At 37.0% G+C, this 20,482-nt stretch overlaps 1 protein-coding gene across 9 annotated transcripts in view; it reads right to left on the minus strand.

Annotated features, from left to right (window-relative positions):
• The window catches only part of GOLGB1 (golgin B1), a 78,998-nt gene that overhangs the window by 51,572 nt on the left and 6,944 nt on the right, over window positions 1-20,482 (minus strand). For 7 of the 9 annotated variants that reach the window (XR_004973919.1, XR_004973918.1, XM_036348303.1 and 4 more), the window contains exons 2-7: window positions 17,380-17,474; window positions 16,430-16,582; window positions 16,106-16,258; window positions 12,764-12,892; window positions 3,130-3,255; window positions 797-919 (exon numbers count right to left, since the gene is read on the minus strand). Coding sequence is in view for 7 of the 9 variants with exons in the window: in XM_036348303.1 (XP_036204196.1) it covers window positions 797-919; window positions 3,130-3,255; window positions 12,764-12,892; window positions 16,106-16,258; window positions 16,430-16,582; window positions 17,380-17,472 (777 nt within the window). In the remaining 2 variants the exon portion in view is untranslated. The remainder of the gene's footprint in view (window positions 1-796; window positions 920-3,129; window positions 3,256-12,763; window positions 12,893-16,105; window positions 16,259-16,429; window positions 16,583-17,379; window positions 17,475-20,482) is intronic. The other 2 variants (XM_036348299.1, XM_036348300.1) reach the window with 2 other exon arrangements.

Raw genomic sequence — 20,482 nt, forward strand, 5'->3', positions numbered from 1 at the left:
CAGGTGCATATATATCTCACTTACCAAAGAAAACATTCTCTGCAAGCAAGAACCATTTTTCTTCTAGTGTCATGCATGGTACATGCACTCAATAGACATTTGTTGAATGAATTAATCTATGATACATGTATACATTAATATTCTACTTTAAAAAGCATTGTATTCTGAAACCTTAGTGGTATATTCTGAAGGACTGCTTAGAACTTAGAAAAAGTTTTCACTCAAAATAATTAAATGGATCAATCATGAAAAGCCACTGGAGTCCCTTTAGGTACCACACTGCACTACACACTAAACAGAAACAAATACCTTTGAGTTAGTAGGTGAAAAGCTCAAAATCAATGAAGCCAATTTTCAAAAGAGATTCAATAATTTTTTTTTAAATATTGACTTGATGAAAGACTTCATGGCTTCAAAATCAATCCTATTTTAATTTAATTTTTGAAAATTTAAAACTGGCTTCATGATTTGAAGCTTTGGATCAGGTTTTTAATGCACATAGGTAACAGCTTATGATCAACAAACCAAAGGGAAACCAATTTCTGACTACCACATACATTTGCCAATTAAACTCAGCTTTTGAGTACCAACAACCTGGTTAAAGAGGCAAGGTAGGATAAGAAAAAAATAAATAATCAATATGCAACAGAAGACAAGGACACCAAAAAGAAGCCAATTAAGGAGCACGCTAAGACCATGTGAAGAGCAGTGGGTAATGGTGAAAAAAATGGCCGTGACAATTTAACTAAATGTTAACCAAAAATGACAGTCATTCTACTAAGTTTTAGCAACACACCTGTTGCATCTCTGTTTCCACATCTGCCTGGGTTACTAACTGAAGAAGCTCATCTTCATGAAGACGAACTTGTGTTTCAAAGCGGGCATCTTTCTCTCGGACCACCTGCTGCATGGAACTCAACTAAAGACACACCAGAGAAACTATACAAGTTACACTCCCCAAATATCACAAACAAAACTCATAGACTATTCTCCAAAGATTGACACTGAGAACTGATAAGCAATAGGTTCTTCTAATTAAAGTTTGAATGTCAAAGTTGATAATGTTGGAAGAGAGGCAGGCCTGACAGCAACTTCCAAATGTGACAGAAAGCCCATTATCAAATTCAGAAGTCACCCTAAATATAAATTCTGACAGAAAATCATATTTGCATGGTTGCTAGAAATGTTTAAGTATTCAATAGTTATATATTTTTGAAGTTTCAAGGTTAGAATATTAAACATACAAAGTGAAGTTAGATTTCTGTTAATCCCTAGACACTTCTTTCAATGTTATATTCATGCTTGAAAAGTTTCAATGAAATCCTCATAAGTCAAACTTCAAACTAATGGATTTTTTATTCAGGATTCTCTGCAACAGAAAACATGAATCTTTCTTTTTAGACTTATTTTCAAAGAATTGCTTCTACCAAAGAACTTTGTGTATTTCCCAACCCACATCACCTCCCCAGATAGCACTTTTCAGTTGTCATTATTTGAAGAGTTCTAGATCATCCTCACTTGTAATTGGCTCTTAATAGAATGAAATAAAAATATGTTGACTGACTGTGAGCTGCTCAGTATCACTGCTATTTTGAGTGTGCATGCATGTGTTTGCACACACATGTGTGTGTGCCTGCTTATTCATTTCATTAAGATCTCACATATGTAATACCTTAATCAATAAAGAAATTAAAGATTGAAAAAAATCTAAAAGAGTCAAAGAATTAAAAGATTTCTTACAAGCTCAAAAAAAAAAAAAATCTCCAGTTGAGCATGTCCACCAGCTTTTAGGAGTCCATTTTGCATTGGTCCTTAACTATTGCTGATTTCTCAATTCGTGACACCCTGAATTGACCTTGGCTTTCCTTTTAGGTAAGAAAAGATCTTCAACATTTTTGTGATTATCTGAATTTTGTCATCACTATGAACTTGGAATCCTATGTTTCAAGTGTATAGGCCCTGAAGTCCCCTCATTAGCCAAACACATATACACATCCTTTCCCACAAATGTACCAGTCTTTTTCCTCTCTGAGACTTTGCTCATACCATTCTCCACAAATGGAACACCTTCCCCTACCTTGTCAAGAATATTACATTATCTATCCATCACAATTTTGCTTAAGTTTCTGTTGAACTCTTGTCACACTCAAAGTAACCACTTTCACCTCTCCAAAATACTTTCAGTCTGTGTTGCTGTTGCTATGCACTTACTTGGAATGACTTGCATTATGATTCATCTGTTAATATGTTTATATATCTTGACTTTCCATGTTTTAAGCCACTTGTCGGTAAATTTATGTTTTGTATTTTTCATCCTGAATTGCATATAGTGCTTATATATGAAAAGGACACAATAAAAGCTAATAGGTAAAAGTAAGGATTTCAGGATATACAGTTTTAACTGTATACACAACAGTAGACTATCCACAGAGAGAAGGCACCACTAATACTGCAAGTTATCAATAAAGTAAACATCTGCTGCAAAGGCACTTCAGGAAAAAAAGAAATGTGTCAAGAGTCGAAAGCATTCCCAAAGAAAAAATATAGGGGTAGGTTGTAAAACTGGAAATTTAGAACAATAATCAGAGAGAAAGAGTTGAGGACACCAGTCCAAACATTCTGGTCCTAGTAGAAGAAAAAAAATATGAAGAATGTCACTAGATACTAGAGTTCCATTTACTATTAAACCACATAAACTATACCACTTTCTCATTACATACACACTAAGTAATCTTCTGATTATAATTTAACTTCCCACTAAGATTTTGTTAAAAGGAAAGAATCGACCTAATAATTTGTATTTCTTTTAGTTTATCTATCAGTCTCTTTTGAACTTAGCATGAACCCATTCCTATGAGACTGAATCTCTGGGTGCTATTAAAATCAAATATCTGGGCCTGTAAAACTAAGAAACAGTTATCAATTAGGTTATGGAAAATTCATCAAGGTAAGTAACATTCTAATTCTTCTTCTAGCACAACCTTTTCATTTCTAGTGTAACACTCTAGCTTTATACTTTTCATCTACTACGGTTTTAAAAGTGAGTGTCTGAATTGACTTGTCATGTAATAACCCATTAGATTTTCGTGATTCTTTATTCTAACAATTACGAAGTACGTTCCACCCTACCTGAGCAGCTTGCTCTGCCTGTGTCTGGCTCAGTTGGCCTTGCAAAGTGCTAATGAGTTCCTCCTTCTCTTGGAGCTGTTGCTTCATTACTGAAAATTCTTCCATCTCTGTTGAACTTTTATCAAACTGAAGACACAGAAGGAAAAAAAATTATTTAATCAAACTATTTAGCACTCTTAATTCTTTCATCTCCCTTCTTTATTCACCCTAAATACCTACCAATATCCTTCTAACTTCCTCCTAACATAAAAAGGAATTGCATGTATTACAGTTTTTAAAGAATGTTTATCAAACTATTTTTCAGGAAGATAAAAGCAATAACAGCATTTTTAAAATGTCTCTCACAAAAACAAAACAAAACAAATAAATGAAAATGTCTCTCACATAGAAAGGGACAGTACAACTAGATAGCAAAACCAAAACCCACAGAAAATATTTATAATAAAACCAGGAACGTAGTCCCACAAAGTCCAAAATATAAGCAATTACGGGCAATCCACCAAAAGGCACAAGACCTGGTGTTAGAGTCTGTGAGAGGAAGCAACAGAGCAACATCTGATGGCCCTGAGAACAGGAAAACCCCCAAAGAGCCAATAAGCACTTACTGGAAAACACAGTTGTCCAATCTTAACAGCAGCTTAAATTGGCAGGACTTGCCCATTTCCCAATATTGGGTAAATACAAGGGGTCAACAGTAAGAAGGACTAACAGGCGAGAACAACCTAGCTCCTCTGAACTCTCAAAACTGACTTAGCAGGGCTGCCTTACAATACACAGACCTATACTAAGAATGAAATGAAAATTGAGCAGAGTAGTGACAACCAAAATAGAAGAAAAAGAAGGTCTATACATGTGCTATATAACTCATTATCAACTAGCCATATATGGCTACAAAAGGCTTGAAATATGCCTAATGTGAATAAGGAATTTAGTTATTAACATTATTTAATTTTAATTAAAAACTGAAGAAATAGCCCTAACCGGTTTGGCTCAGTGGATAGAGCGTCAGCCTGCGGACTCAAGGGTCCCAGGTTCGATTCTGATCAAGGGCATGTACCTTGGCTGCGGGCACATCCCCAGTAGGGGATGTGCAGGAGGCAGCTGATCGATGTTTCTTTCTCATCGATGTTTCTAACTCTCTATCCCTCTCCCTTCCTCTTTGTAAAAAAAAGTCAATAAAATATATTTAAATAAATAAATAAATAAAAATTAAAATAAAATAAATAAATAAAAACTGAAGAAATACAATTTTTCCACTAAACACAACTATGTTTTGGTATAAGCAAGAAAATCTTAGAAATCCAACAGTCATATCTTTGAACACAACACAAAAAAACAACAGAAGAGACAAATCAAAAAAGCTTTCCTGAACTAAGATTCCTTTCAAACATTGAGAAAAATTTATTTCACACAAAAATAAGGAGCAGAAAGGATCAAGATCAACGCCCCTAAGTCACAATTACAAAACAACTAAGGAAGTGACATTAGCCGAGGAATGGCGGCATAGGATAGCCTCTTATCCTCTCACCCTGAAATTTCAACAAGTCAACCAACTATAATTCAACAAAGAAATTCCTGCTCAACACAGACACATAACTGAGAGATCCACGTATTGAAACATCTAAAGGTGGACAACCGGGAATAAACAGGGAGACGAGAAGGGAGAAAAGCATATATGGCCTGCCGGGAGAGGGAAGAAAGCCAGCAATAGCAGGCGCTTCCTTCAGCCAGAACAGAGATCTGTTGGGGGGGCGGGGGGGATAGTGGATGGTGGGGGAGCAGACAGCCCAGCAAGGCTAGCAGCAAAGGAGCGAACAGTGTCTGAGTCAGCATATGCTTGACAGAGCATGGGGTTCTATCATGCGGCCTGTTGAGCCAGCAATGGTGTTTCAGACAAAGAAATGGAACCACAGAGTCCTGTTGCCTCTTGGACTTCATAACTCGCCTCCCACTGCCCTTGGACTTGGGCAGTGGAGCATATTATCTGTAAACCAAGAGCTATTGTAGTAAACTGCTATCTCCCTCTGTGACATACCCAGGAGAGGTGCTTGGGGCAGAACCCCACAGAGGTCAGGGGTCGCCATTATGGCGAGGGCAAAACAAACTTTACCCCCAAGCAGCGTGACTGTACTGTGTTATGGAAGCTGCAGAGGTTCAAGACTAGGAAATCACAGAGGTAAAAAAAATCTTGCGATTCAGCACAATCTACTGGAAAATAGTAGAATTATCTCTTTAGAGATAAATGGAGTATAGGCAAAGGACAGCAAATACTAAGAATAACCACAGTAATGAGGATGACCATAAAGAAAATGAAAAATCTCCAGAAAGCAAGCTGGAACACATGGAAATATGCCATATAAATGACAGAGATTTCAAGTTTGAAGTTCTGAAAATACTCAATGAGATGTGAGAAAATACAGACAGGCAAGTCAATGCACTCAGTAAATAAATCAGTGTGACTAAAACGTGTACTTTACCAAAGAAATTGGAACTTTAAAAAAGAACCAATCAAAAATCCTGGAAATGAGACATGCAATTAAGGAGACTAAGTGCGAACTACTGAGCATAGAAAACAGAGCCAACCTGATGGAGGAAAGAATAATGAAGATAAGAATCTAGAAATGAAAGAAGGAAGAAGAGAGAGACCTGAGCATAAAGAAAAATTAAAGAGCTCTATGAGAATTATCTGATTCCATCAGAAAAAGCAATTTTAGAATTATAGGCATTCCAGAGGAGGAGAAGAAGGAGCATAGAACAGAGTATATTCAAACAAATAGTGGAAGTTTGAGAACTTCCAAAACCTATGGAAAGAATTAGATCCTCAAATCCAAGAAGCAAACAGAACACCTAGTTACCTCAATCCACAGAGGCCCTCTCCAAGGCAGTCAAAAATTAATGACAAAGAAAGAATTCTCAAAGCAGCCAGGGAAAAGAAGGAAAACCCCTCAGAATTTCATGTGACTTCTCAGCAGAAACTCTACAAACCAGAAGAGAGTGGAACCAAATATTCAAACATCTGAAAGAGAGAAATTACAGCCACGAATAATATATCCTGCAATACTATGCTTTAAATATGAAAGGAAAATAAAGATGTCCCCAGACATACAGAAGCTTAGGTATTTTATCACCAGGAAACCTCAATTGCAGGACATACTCAAGGGAGTTATTTTACCTGAAACAAACAAAATAAGGTCATAGCACTATGAGTAAGATCACCAAAAAAGTTACAGCTTAAAGAAATTACAGGGTTAATTTGTGATAACAAAAAAATAAAAGGGGTAAAGGTCTGAATTGGCAAAGGAGGTTGAAGAGCAGATGCATTCAAAAGAAAAAAAAAAGCTTTGTTATTTATTCAAGTTTATTTTTTATAAACCGAATGGTAACAACACACAAAAATCCACAAATCAGGACACAGAGCTTAAAAAAAGAGAAAACAGCCCTAACTGGTTTGGCTCAGTGGACAGAGAGTTGGTCTGCAGACTGAAAGGTCCCAGGTTTGATTCCAGTCAAGGGCATGTACCTTGGTTGCGGGCATATCCCCAGTAGGGCATGTGGAGGAGGCAGCTGATCGATGTTTCTCTCTCATCGATGTTTCTAACTCTCTATCCCTCTCCCTTCCTCTCTGTAAAAAAATCAATAAAATATACATGTTTTAAAAAGTTAAAATAAAAAAGTGGAAGCAGAGGAAGTAAGTATGGAATACCACCAAACAAAAACAGACAGAAACACAAAGGAAAAGAACCAATAGAGCCATAGAGCTACCAGAAAACAAAAGACAAAATGGCTATCGGAAATTCTCATACATCAATAATTACCCTAAATGCAAATGGTCTGAATTCACCAATAAAGAGGTACAGAATAGCAGAATGGATCAAAAAACAAAACCCAACCAGATGCTTCCTAAAAGAGGCACATCTAAGCTGCAAGGACAAAGGCAGACTCAAAGTAAAAGGGTGGAAAATTATTCTCCAAGCAAGTAACATCCACAGAAAAGCAGGTGTAGCCATAATTATATCTGACAAAATAGATTTCAAGATAACAAGAAACAAAGACATTTTATAATGATAAAGGAGATCTACATCAAGAAAACACAACACTTCTTAATATATATGCACCCAGCCAAGGAGCACTGAAAAATATAAAATAGCCACACACAGTATTAAAGGGAGAAAAAGATCAAAAAACAATCATATTTGGGGACCTTAATACTCCACTGACAGCTCTATACAGATAAACCAAACAGAAAATCAATAAATATCAGCCTTAAATGAAACAATAGACAAAATGGACATAACTGACATTTACAGAACCTTTCATCCCAGAACACCAGATTATATATTCTTCTCCAATGCACATGGAACATTCTCAAGGATAGACCATATGTTGGTTTACAGAACTAGCATCAATAAATTCAAGAAGACTGAAATTATACCAAGCACATTTTTGGACCAAGATGCCTTGAAATTACAACTGCAAAAAGGAAATAAAGAAACACACAGATACATGGAAATTAAACAACATATTACTAAAAAATGACTGGGTCAAAGAATAAATAAAAGGTGAGGTCAAAAGATATATAGGGATAAATAAGAATGACAATACAACACAAAAAAATTTCTGGGATGCAGTGAAATCAGTAATAAGAGGGAAGTTTAAATCATTACAGGTCTATCTCAAGAAATGAGAAATCCTAAGTAAACAACCTAGTATCATCTTAAAGAACTAGAGAAAGAAGAACAAAAGCAATCCAAAGTCAGCAGAAGAAAGGAAATAATAAAAATTAGAGCAGAACTGAATTAAATAGAGAACAAAAAGACTACAAAAAATTAATAAAACAAAGAGCTGGTTCTTTGACAAGATTAATAAAATTGACAAACCCCTGGCTAGACTCACCAAGGAAAAAAAGGGAAAAGACCCATATAAACAAAATTAGAAATGAGAGAGAAATCACCATGGACATCATAGATATACAAAGGATCATACCAGAATATTATGGACTATATGCCACCAAATTCAATAACCTAGAAGAAATGGATAAGTTCCTAGAATTATGTGACCTGCCTAGTCTAAATAAAGAATTGGGAAATTTAAACAGACCGATCAGTAGAGAGGAAATTGAAACAACCATCAAAAACCTCCCAAAAATAAAAGTCCAGGACCAGATAATTTCACCAGTGAACTCTACCAAACATTCGAAGATTTAAAACCTATCCTTCTCAAACTCTTTAAAAAAAAAAAAATTGAAGAGGCAATACTTCCTACACATTCTATGAGGCCAATATAATCCTAAGACCAAGCCTGGCAAAGATAACACAAAAAAAGAAAACTACAGACCAATATCTTTGATGAATACAGATGCAAAAATTCTAAACAAAATACTAGCAAATCGAATACAGCAATACATTCAAAAAATAATACATTACCATCAAGTGGGGTTCGTTCAAGGGGCACAAGAATAGTTCAACATACAAAAATCAGTCAATTTAACACACCACATTAACAAAAGAAAGGATAAAAATCATATGATCTTATCAATAGACGCAGAAAGAGCATCTGATAAGATACAGCATCCATTCATGATTAAAACACTCAATAAAATAGGAATAGAAGGAAAGTACCTCAACATAATAAAGGCCATATATGATAAACTCTCAGCTAATATCAAACTCAGTGGTAGAAAACTGAAAGCTTTTCCTCTAAGATCAGGAACAAGGCAAGGATGTCCACTCTCAACACTTATTCAACACAGTGCTGGAAGTCCTAGCCAGAGCAATAAGGCAACAGAAAGAAATAAAAGGCATCCAAATAGGGAAGGAAGAAGTAAAACTATCACTTTTTGCGGATGACATGGTTCTGTATATAGACAACCCTCAAGACTCCATCAAAAAATGATTAGAAACAATAAACAAATACAGTCAAGTTGCAGGATACAAAACCAATGTGCAAAAATCCATTGCCTTCCTGTATAGTAACAACAAAACTTCAGAAAAGAATGAAAAAAAAAAGAAAAAAAATTCCTTTTGCAATTGCAACCAAAAGTATAAAATACCTAGAAATAAACTTAACAAAGAACGTGAAAGACCTATATATAGAAAATTACAAAGCATTATTTAAAAAGATTGAAAAAGATAAAACAAAATTTAAAAATAACCCGTGTTCATGGATTGGGAGAATCAACATAGTTAAAATGGCCATATTACCCAAAGCAATATACAGATTTAATGCAACCTCCATCAAAATCCAATGCCATTATTTAAAGAAGTAGAATGAGAAATCATCAGATTTTTATGGACTCTCAAAAGACCCCAAATAGCCAAAGCAATCCTGAGAGAAAATAACAAAGCTGGAAGTATCATAATACCTGACTTCAAATTATACTACCGAACTACTATAATCAAAACAGCATGGTATTGGCAGAGAAACAGATGCACAGATCAGTGCAACAGAATAGAGAGCCCAGCTATAAAACCACATGTATATGGACTAATAATTTTTGACAAAGAAGCCAGAAACACACAATGGAGTAAAGATAGTCTCTTTAATAAATGGTGCTGGGAAAACTGGAAAGCCACATGCAAATGAATGAAACTGAATTACAGTTTGTCCCCATGTACAAAAATTAATTCAAAATGGATCAAAGACCTAAATATAAGACCCAAAACAATAAGTTACATAGAAAAAAATATAGGTAACAAACTTAGGAATATTAGTCATAGAGAACATTTTATGAACTTGACCCCAAGGCAAAAAAATATGAATGGGGCTATATCAAATTAAAATGCTTCTTCACAGCAAAAGAAACTGACAACAAAGCAAAGAGGTAGCCAACCAGATGGGAGATGATATTTGAAAACAGTTGCTCTGACAAAGGTTTAAATTCCAAAATATATAAAGAACTCATAAAACTCAACACCAAACAAGCAACTCAATCAAAAAGTGGGCAGAGGACCCAAAAATACACCTCTCCCTAGAAGACACACAAACAGCCAATAGATATATGCAAAGATGTTCAACCTCACTGGCAATTAGGGAAATGCAAATCAAGACTACAATGAGATACCATCTCACACCTGTTAGTGTGGCCATTATCAACAAGACAAGCAATAGCAAGTGTTGGAGAGGTTGTGGAAAAGAGGGAACACTCATCCACTGCTGGTGGGAATGTAGACTGGTACAACCACTATGGGAAGCAGTCTGGTGATTCCTCAAAAAATTGAGAATAGAGCTACCATACAACCCAACAATTCCTCTCTTTGGAACATACCTGAAAACTTCAAAATCATCTATTTGCAAAGATATATGCACGCCTATGTTCACTGTAGCATTATTCAGGGTGGCCTAGACATAGAAACAAACAAAATGTCCTGCGATAGAGATAAAGATGTGGTACATATACACAATGGAATACAACTCAGCCATAAGAAAGGATGAAACAGCCATTTGCAACATGGGTGGATGTAGGGAGCGGCTCTAGAGTTAAGCCTCAGATTGACCTGTGGCAGGGCCACAAACAAGTCCCAGCTTAGAGGGCAGAGCCCTCTTAGCATAATTAAGCTTGACCTTATGGCTGCCCCCTAGATCCTTCCTAGGTAGCTAATGGACTGTGGGAGGTGCAGCAAGTGCTGCCAAAACAAGTGCAACTCACAAGAACATTGTAACTATGGTGACTACTACCTTGTTTTTCTCTGACTATAAAATAAAGCCTTGCCCTAACTGGTTTGGCTCAGTGGATAGAGCATTGGCCTGGGACTGAAAGGTCCCAGTTTCGATTCCGGTCGAGGGCATGTACCTTGGTTGTGGGCACATCCCCAGTAGGAGGTGTGCAGGAGGCAGCTGACTGATGTTTCTCTCTCATCGATTCTAACTCTCTATCCTTCTCCGTTCCTCTCTGTAAAAAATCAATAAAATATATTTTTAAAAAATAAAAATAAAAATATAGCCTCAGCTTGCTGGCTGGATCCTTCTCTGTGGCCTCATCCAGGCACAGGAGATCCTCCGAGCCCCAGCTATATTCTCTTTGTCTGTCTTTTCTTTAATCCTTCACTGTTCCTCCTCAGCTCACTGAACCCTTGGCTGTATTGGCATGGCACAGGTGGACTTGGAGAACTTTACGCTAAGTGAAATAAGTCAGTCAGAAAAAGCTAAGGAACCTATGATTTCACTCATATCTATACATATAAAAGCCTAAGTGATCATCTGACTATTTGATCATCCAACCGGTAGCCATGATGCACAATGACCACCAGGGGGCAGACACTCCAACTGGTAGCTATGACGCGCATTGACAACCAGGGGGCAGATGCTCCATGCAGGAGTTGCCAAGCTGTGGTGACTTGGCAGCTGCAGCTCTCGGGTGTCACACCTGGAACCAGAGAGGAGGGAGCCCAATTCCAGGGTATGTCACCCGAGAACCACCCTCGCACAATTTGGGACACCTCAGGGGAGCCTGATCCTAATCCTCGCAGGCCAGGCCTCTAGTGTGGGATATAAAACTGAAACTTATGAACACAAACAGCAATGTGTTAGCTGCCGGAGTGTGGGGAGAAAGGAGTCCTAATATATGGTGGCATGAGATTTGACTTTGGGTGGTGAGCACATGGTGCAATACAGATCTTGTAATATAGAAACCCACACCCGAAACCTATATTTTCATGTTGACCAATGTCACCCCAATACATTTAATAAAAAAATATAAAAATAAAAAACAACTAAGGAGCAAAATAATATATTTACAGATTATAAAAACATATCAGTGTTATGTTAAAAAAATTATACTCTTTCAAAAGATGTTAAAAATTATGAAAATTATATGACACAAAAGAACACCATAAATCAGAATTGAAAAACTCAGAAATAAGGTGACAGAACTCAAGAAGAATTTGATATAAAAGAAAATCATTTCAGAAAAAGAAGACAACACAAGAAGAAATACAAAAATAAAGACAGCTGTGGCCAGTTTGGTTCAGTGGTTAGAACATTAGCTCTTGGACTGAAGGTTCACGGGTTCAATTCCAGTCAAGGGTATGTACCTTGGTTGCAGGCTCAGTTGGGGTGCATGTGGTAAGCAATCAACTGATGTGTCTCTCTCACACTGAAGTTTCTCTCTCTACCCCACTCCATCTTACTCTCTAAAAATAACTGGAAAAAATATCCTCGGGTGAGGATTAACAACAACAACAAAATAAACACAAAATAGAATGCCTTAAGTGAAAGAAGAAACATAAAATGAAAAAAAGAGATAAAAAGCAAATGAGACAAAGTGACAAATATTAAAGATAAATCAAAGATGAAACATATAGCTAAAAGAAGTCCCTAATGAAGAAAACAGACCAAATACAATAAGCTATATAATTAAAGGAAAGTCTTCTGAAATAAAAATGTGAAACTATATATCAAAAAGCATACTTGGTATCAATAAATATCAACCAAGAATGACAAATACTAGTGTATAGTCTAATAAAATTATCATACTTAGGAAAGAAGGAAGGGAGGGAAAGAAAGGCAAGAAAGAAGTAAGGAAATGATAGATAACATGGATAAATACCCACTGGGCACCTAAAAAATCTTTGTCATATAATAATCCATGGGCTTTGGTGAATTGTTAACTAATGACATGAAGTGGTACACTACATACCTGTGCAGCTTGCTCTGCCTGTGCCTGGGTCAGCTGGGCTTGCAAACTGCTAATTAGTGCCTCCTTCTCCTGGAGTTTACACTTCATCTTTTCCACTTCCATCTCCTCCTCTGTAAAACTCTTGTCATGCTGAAAATGCAAAAGACAAAGTCATTTATTTAAAAATATTACAGCCCTGACCGATTTGGCTCAGTGGATAGAGCGTCGGCCTGAGAACTGAAGGGTCCCAGGTTCGTTTCCGGTCAAGGGCATGTACCTCAGTTTCGGGCACATCCCCAGTGGGAGGTGTGCAGGTGGCAGCTGATCGATGTTTCTCTCTCATCAATGTTTCTAGCTCTCCATCCCTCTCCCTTCCTGTCTATAAAAAATCAATAAAATATATTTTTTAAAAAATATTACAATTAATATATATTTGATCTTTTGTTCTAATTTGCCCTATAAAACCATTTGATTCATTTTATCAAACTGATGGGAGCAAGAGAAAACACCTACCTGAACAAGTAAGAAACTTTAGAATTTTCCAGTTTTAGTAGCACCAAGTAGTTCCTACTAGACCCATCCTCCCTCAGGTAACAGCTACAAACATGGATAAGAAATAAAAGCAACTATCTGAAAATGAGGAGAGCAACCAAAAACCTATACTGGAGGGATGTTGATAGTTGGGAAAAATGGCACCGAGTTTCCCATGTTTATGGTTTTTAGTCTGAGGGCAAAACCTGTCAGTGTCATGCCGGACTCAACAGAAAACTCAGTCTCCCTGCCTTGAAGAGCCAGAGGCCAAAACTCCTAAGTGAGGGGCAAAAGATCATAAAAGAACCGGTGAGAGGAAATCAAACTCTTTCAATAGTCTATTTTTCCCCCCAAAAGCTCCTTAGGCTCAACCAGATTATGCCTCACTATTGACTCCACACCCCTTCCTCCAAATGAACCTAGTCTCCTTATTGGAGTTACACAGAATAATTTTATACTTTCTTTCATGTATTAGTTGTTCAAGCATCTGAAGATTACCATCATTTCTTCAAAGTATACTTTCCACAGAATATTTAGCTCTGTAATAGGTGTATAACAGTTAAAGGGCTGCTGGAACTTAGAAATCATTTAATCCAATCTTTTTATTTAACAAAGGAAGGAATTGATGTTGTAAAATGTTGATTTGTTTAAGCAGTGATGGCGAATCTATGACACGCGTGTCAGAGGTGACACGCGAACTCATTTTTTTGGTTCATTTTTCTTTGTTAAATGGCATTTAAATATATAAAATAAATATCAAAAATATAAATCTTTGTTTTACTATAGTTGCAAAGATCAAAAAATTTCTATATGTGACACGGCACCAGAGTTAAGTTAGGGTTTTTCAAAATGCTGACACGCCGAGCTCAAAAGGTTTTCCATCACTGGCTTAAGGTCTCAGAACTTAAAAAAAAAGGCAGATTATAAAATGGATAATTTTTCAGTCTCCTGAAATGGATAATTTAAAAATCTAACAACATAGCAGAGGAAAGGCAAGTTAGAAGAAACAAAGTCACATGGGAAAAGTTGCTACTATCGTAGCTGGGGGGAAGAAAGAATTACCAGAGGAGAAACCAAGAAGGAAGAAAAGAAGAATCGAGTTGAAGAAATTATATGAGAAGAATGACAACAGCTTCTAAAACAAGCTATTTAGAAGTTAAATAAAGCAATCAATGCAGGAGAAGTAATGTCTTAGGAGTATTAGACCCAAAAAGAAGGACTAACTAGGAAGCTAACTAGTTACCCCAAGGGTTGTACCTAGAGAATCAATTAAATTTCCCAAGAACTAAAAGTACTGAGAATAAAAACACTAGTGGGTCAAAGGGTGAGACAGGATGAAATTAAGAAAATCAAAAGATTTCTTATGCAGAGTGAAGTCTATGCCAACTATGGTATGCACATGTGACATATTACCCTCCATATATTCTATACCAAACTCAGAAAGGTAACAAAGACGAGTTTTGAAACAATGCTCTATTCCTCAAAAGGCACCACTTTCCTTACTCCTCTATCTCCATCCTCAAACTGTTTTATTGGTTGTGGTTATCAGTCTAGAGAACATACCTTATAGAAGTGGTTCTCAACCTTCCTAATGCTGAGACCCTTTAATACAGTTCCTCCAATTTCATTGTTACAAATTGAACATAATTAAAGCATAATTATTAATCACAAAAACAATATGTAATTATATATGTGTTTTCCAATGGTCTTAGGCGACCCCTGTGAAAGGGTCGTTCGACCCCCAAAGGGTTGAGACCCGCTGCCTTATAGGGAGGCCAAGGCAATCTAACTGAGCCTACCATGCATGAAACTTTAACTCTTATATGGCCATATAAGGACATAAAATATTCTCTATCAAGTTACTGAATTAAAGAATTTCAGATCTGGAAGAAACCTAGAGACCATCTAGCTTAACCTTCTAACCAATAATGAAATTTCTCCAAAAGCAATGTCTTCTACCTAAAAACCTCACTTCAGTATTTACTTCTTCCCATTAGCCTTTGTTTTTTGTGGGTTTTTTGGATTATGAGATCTTTTTTTTAAATATATTTTTATTGTTGACAATATTACAAATGTCTTCCATTTCTCTCCCTTCTACCCAGCCGCTACTCCCCACCTTAAACCTTCACCACACTATGTATTGTCTATGTCCATGGGCTATGTACATAAGTATATAAGTTTTTTGGGTTTTTTCTTCTTTTTTTAACATTTTATTTTATTTTTTATATATTTTTATTGATTTCAGAGCGGAAAGGAGAGGGACAGAGAGAGATAGAAACATCAATGAAGAGAGAGTATCATTGGCCAGCTGCCTGCTGCATACCCCACACGGGGTATAGAGGCCGAAACCTGGGCATGTGCCCTGACCGGGAATCGAACTGTGACTTCGTGGTTCACAGGTCGACACTCAACCACTGAGCCACTCTGGCCGGGCTGGTTTTTTTCTTCTTGTCACCCCAATATGTCACTCTGTTCCATGCCTTGGGATTTACTACTTTGTTGATCAATTTATTGTGTTCATGGGATTCCACAGATAAGTGGGATCATGTGATATTTGTCTTTCTCTGACTGGCTTATTTCATTTAGCATAATAATGGCCTTTTTAATTCTCTGAAAGTCTAAGTCACAACTGGCATTTCATTTCCATGTTTTCTGTTGACCTTTTGTTTGCCCTGTGTGTGGCCCATAGCCCAGCTAGATTGCAAGTTCAATAAGGATAGCATTTAGAACTGTATTACTTTAGCTTCATAAATATTTGTGATTAGTGAAAATCTGCTATATTAAGAAGGCTTTTTCCACTTAGAAAATATGTGTTATACCCAGTGACCATACCTTGGAGAGTTGCTCCTCTGACTGAGATCCAGTTGGCAAAGCAATCCCTCCTTGTGCCTTCAATTCTTCTATTTGTTTATTCAAAGAAGTTATTTTGGCCTTAGCATGAAGTTTCAGTTTTTTTATTTTGTTGTCAGAAGCTTTTCTTTCTTCCTGTCAGAGAACAATGATGATAAATGCATAAATGTTTACTCATCACTTCATAACTTATCTAGTATATAACAAAAGTAGGCATCATCTTTTGTTGATGATGGGAAATAAGAATCAGATTCAATAATAATCATTTAGTATACAGTCAGCAAGAAAGAGCCAAAACAATGGTACCTGCAGAACTTCATCCTTCTGCTGCAGCTCAGTATCCTTCTGTCTGATGAGTTCTTTTAGCTCCACCACCAACTGCTCTGTGTACGCCAGGCGTTCCAGAACATCCTCTTGGGTTTTATCATTAAATTCCATGTCCAATTCTTGTGGTAATTCCTAGTTTTTAGACAAAAAGTCGCCAATGCACCAAGGAAAAGTATTAGTTTTTAAACATGAGTTCCTTTATTCCAACTTAATCTTATCACAACTCACATTCTTACTTAGGAAATCTTTCCAACTCGAATCCAATAATAATTACTATCACAGCCATTATAATATGTTAAGTATTTTGTAAATGTTAAGCATCTTAGAAACATTATCTCACAGTCTTATTATTCTAATTTTACCAACGAGAAAAATAAAGGGAAGCAAATATCACAAACCATTAAATGGGGGAGCCCAAAATTTTAAATTAAGAGAGTAATGAATAAAATTCTCTTAACCACTAGACAGTACTTCTTGTCTTTCCAGAAAACTAAAGGACTTATTTTGGTTCCTTATGTGGACCTCAGAAAATACAATGCAAACCCTAGGAGAAGTGATAGATAAATTAACAATAGCAAACAGATATTCTCAAACCAGAAAGGTGTTCCAATTCTACCATTTGTTACTCAAATCTTTCCTATGGAAAAGGAATATATATCCAAATAGGAGTTAAAACAATCTAATGCTAAACAAGTCTGGGGATGGGGGAATGAAAAAGATCTTAAGAATCTCATCCAGGACTTGATTCTTATCTCTGTGGCTCTTAGGCTACAAACTACGGAAGACGGACCATTTATAAAGTCTCAATATTTTTCTTAATCTTCTCTTCTACCTGGCACAGGGGAGGCTATTCACACCCTTAAATTATTTTCCTCAGAAGAACATGGAACACATGCCTCGCCTGTTTAATTCAGAACAGAGCTACTTACAGGTTCTAAGGAAGCCCTCATATTTGGATCAGTGTCATCTCCTGATAATTCATGTAAAACAACATTTGCTAATCCTGACAAACGACTCAGCATTTCTACAGGAAAAGAAAACATAAGAATCAATAAAACATTGAATATAGTTTTTTCCTATATAGGTAACCATATCATCTATAAGTGAAATAAAAAAAAATCTGTGTAGGTGATATATATTAAAAATAGAATGCAGATGATAGTATCATTAAAAAGGGCATTTCCCATACACCAAAAGGTTGAGGGTTCGATTCCCAATCAGGGCACATAGTTAGGCTGCAGGTTTGATCACCAGTCAGGGCGCATAGAGGAGTCAACCAACTGATGTTTCTCTCTGACATGGATGGGTTTTTTTTCCCCTCTCTCTCTCTCTCTCCTTTCCTCTCCCTAAAAAAATTAAAAAATAAAAATTAATCAATAAAAACATCCTTTGGTGAGGATTAAAAAAATAAATTAAAAAGGCATTTGAGTATGTAGAGTGCAGTCATTCACCTTTCGTTTAAATGACAACTGCAGAGATTTTAATCATGAGCACTAATATTTTTTAAATAAAACGAAAACACACAATTGTTTAGTGGGAAATAATGCACCTTACAAATTATCGTCAATGCCATTTCTTTCATCAGAACTTAACTTACAAACATAAACTTCTAACGATTCCTGCCCCTCCCAGACTGTTGTCTCCTATTCTGTCAAATAAACTCCATGATTCAGCAAATTTTTTCTTTATTTTATTAAAAATATTCTATTGATTTCAGAGGAAGGGAGAGAGAGCGAGAGATAGAAACATCAATTATGAGAGAGAGGGACCTTGGTCAGCTACCTCCTGCATGCCTCCTACTGGGGATCAGCCACAACTTGGGCATGTGCCCTGACGGGGAATCGAACTGTGACCTCTTGGTTCATAGGTTGGTGCTCAACCACTGAGCAACAACGGCCTGGCAAATATTTTCTTTTTATGTGCCCATGAACCCCATTGTCTCAGGAAGTTTTCCAGATAAACCATGTGGTTTTGCTAAAATCTATACTAATAAAAGGGTAATATGCAAATTGGTCACAACACCCTCACAGTCACAACTGGATATGCTACTTAGTCATGACCAGTGATGCAAACTGACCATCACTCCAACACACAAGATGGCCTGCAGGGGAGGGAAGTTGGGGGGGACCAGGCCTGCAGGGGAGGCAGTTGGGAGTGACTAGGCCTGCAGGAAAGGCAGTTGGGAGCGACCAGGAGGCAGCCAATCAATGATGTTTCTCATAGATGTTTTTATCTCTCTATCCCTCGCCCTTTCTCTCTAAAAATAAAAAAAACATTTTTTAAAAATCTTAAATGGACAAAGATCCCTGGCCGGTGTGGCTCAGTTGGTTGGAGCATTGTCCTGTGCACCAAAGCGTCATGGATTTGATTCCTGATCAGGACACATACCCAGGTTGTGGGTTCTATCCCCAGTTGGAGCACATGTGGGAGGCAGCCAATCAATGTTTCTCAGTTTGATGTTTCTCTCTCTCGCTCTCTTCCTCTCCCTTCCTCTTTCTCTAAATGCAAGCAAGCAATAAATCAATCAAGCAATAGAAGATGCCTTTAAAAAAATGGACAAAGAATGTGGATAGATAATTTTCTGTTTTGTTGTTGTTAATCCTCACCAAGGATATTTTACTATTGATTTTTAGAGAGATTGGAAGGGAGGGGGAGAGGCAGAGAAGGAGAAACAGTGATGTGAGAGACACACATCCATTGGTTGCCCCCCACACATGCCCTGACCAGGACCAGGGATCAAGCCTGCAACTGAGATATGTGCCCTTGATTGGAATCGAACCCAGAACCCTTCAGTCCTTGGGCTGATGCTCTTGGATATACATTTTTCAAAAGAAGACATTCAAATTGAAAAATGCTCAGCATCACTAAGGTTCTATTAGAGAGAAAGCTGAGACCAACCAAAATGACCCAAACCCATCATTACTGGTTGTACAGGCATAAAAACGGACATTTAGATCAATAAGATAAAATAGAGAACCCAGAAATAAGACCACGCCTTCATGGTTAATTAATATTTGGCAAAAGAGGCAAGAACATACAAATGGGGTAAAGACAATCATTCAATAAATGGTGCTGGGGAAAAATGAACAGATATGTGCAATAAAATAAAACTAGACCACCTTCTTACACATATACAAGAATAAACTCAAGATGGATGAAAAAATTAAGTGTAAGACTCAAAACCATAAAAATCCTAGAAGAAAATATAGGCAGTAAAATCTCATACATAGCTCATAGTAGTATTTTTTTCTGCTATATCTCCATGGGCAAGGGAAATAAGAAAAAAATAAACAAAGGGACTATATCAAACCAAAATGTTTTTGCACAGCAAAGAAAACAATAAACAAATGAAGAGACAACCCACCTAATGGGAGAATATATTCATCAATGATACATCTAATAAGGAGTTAGCATCTAAAGTTTATAAAGCACTTAACACCAAAATAAACAAACAATCCAATTAGTAAATAGGCAAAAGATCTGAACAGACACTTCTCCAAAGAGGACATACAGATAGGTGGCCAATAGACAAATGAAAAGATGCTCTCAACATCACTAATCATCAAAGAAATGCAACTTAAAACTACAATGAGGTATCACCTCAGACCTGTCAGAATGGCTATCATCAATAAATCAACAAAGTGCAGGAGAGGATATGGAGAAAAGGGAACTCTCTTGCACTGTTGGTGGGAATGCAGATTGGCAAAGCCACTGTCAAAAGCAATGTAGAGTTACTTCAAAAAATTAAAGATGGAATTGCCTTATGACCCAGCGATTCCACTTCTGGGAATATATCTGAAAAAACTTGAAACACTAATTAGAAAGATTATATTCACCCCTATGTTCATTGCAGCATTATTTACCACTAGAGGCCCAGTGCATGGGATTCGTGCACTGGTGGGGGGGCGTGGCCTGTGGGGATGGGCCTGCTGTGGGAGCTCCGTTCATCCCTGTCAGCCAAGCGGCTGTGAACCCGCCCTCTGAGGGGCTGCTCCCACTGTGGGAGCACCGCTCATCATAGTCAGCCAAGCA

Source organism: Myotis myotis, unplaced genomic scaffold (assembly GCF_014108235.1).
Source record: "Myotis myotis isolate mMyoMyo1 unplaced genomic scaffold, mMyoMyo1.p scaffold_m19_p_2, whole genome shotgun sequence".
Taxonomy (NCBI): domain Eukaryota; kingdom Metazoa; phylum Chordata; class Mammalia; order Chiroptera; family Vespertilionidae; genus Myotis; species Myotis myotis.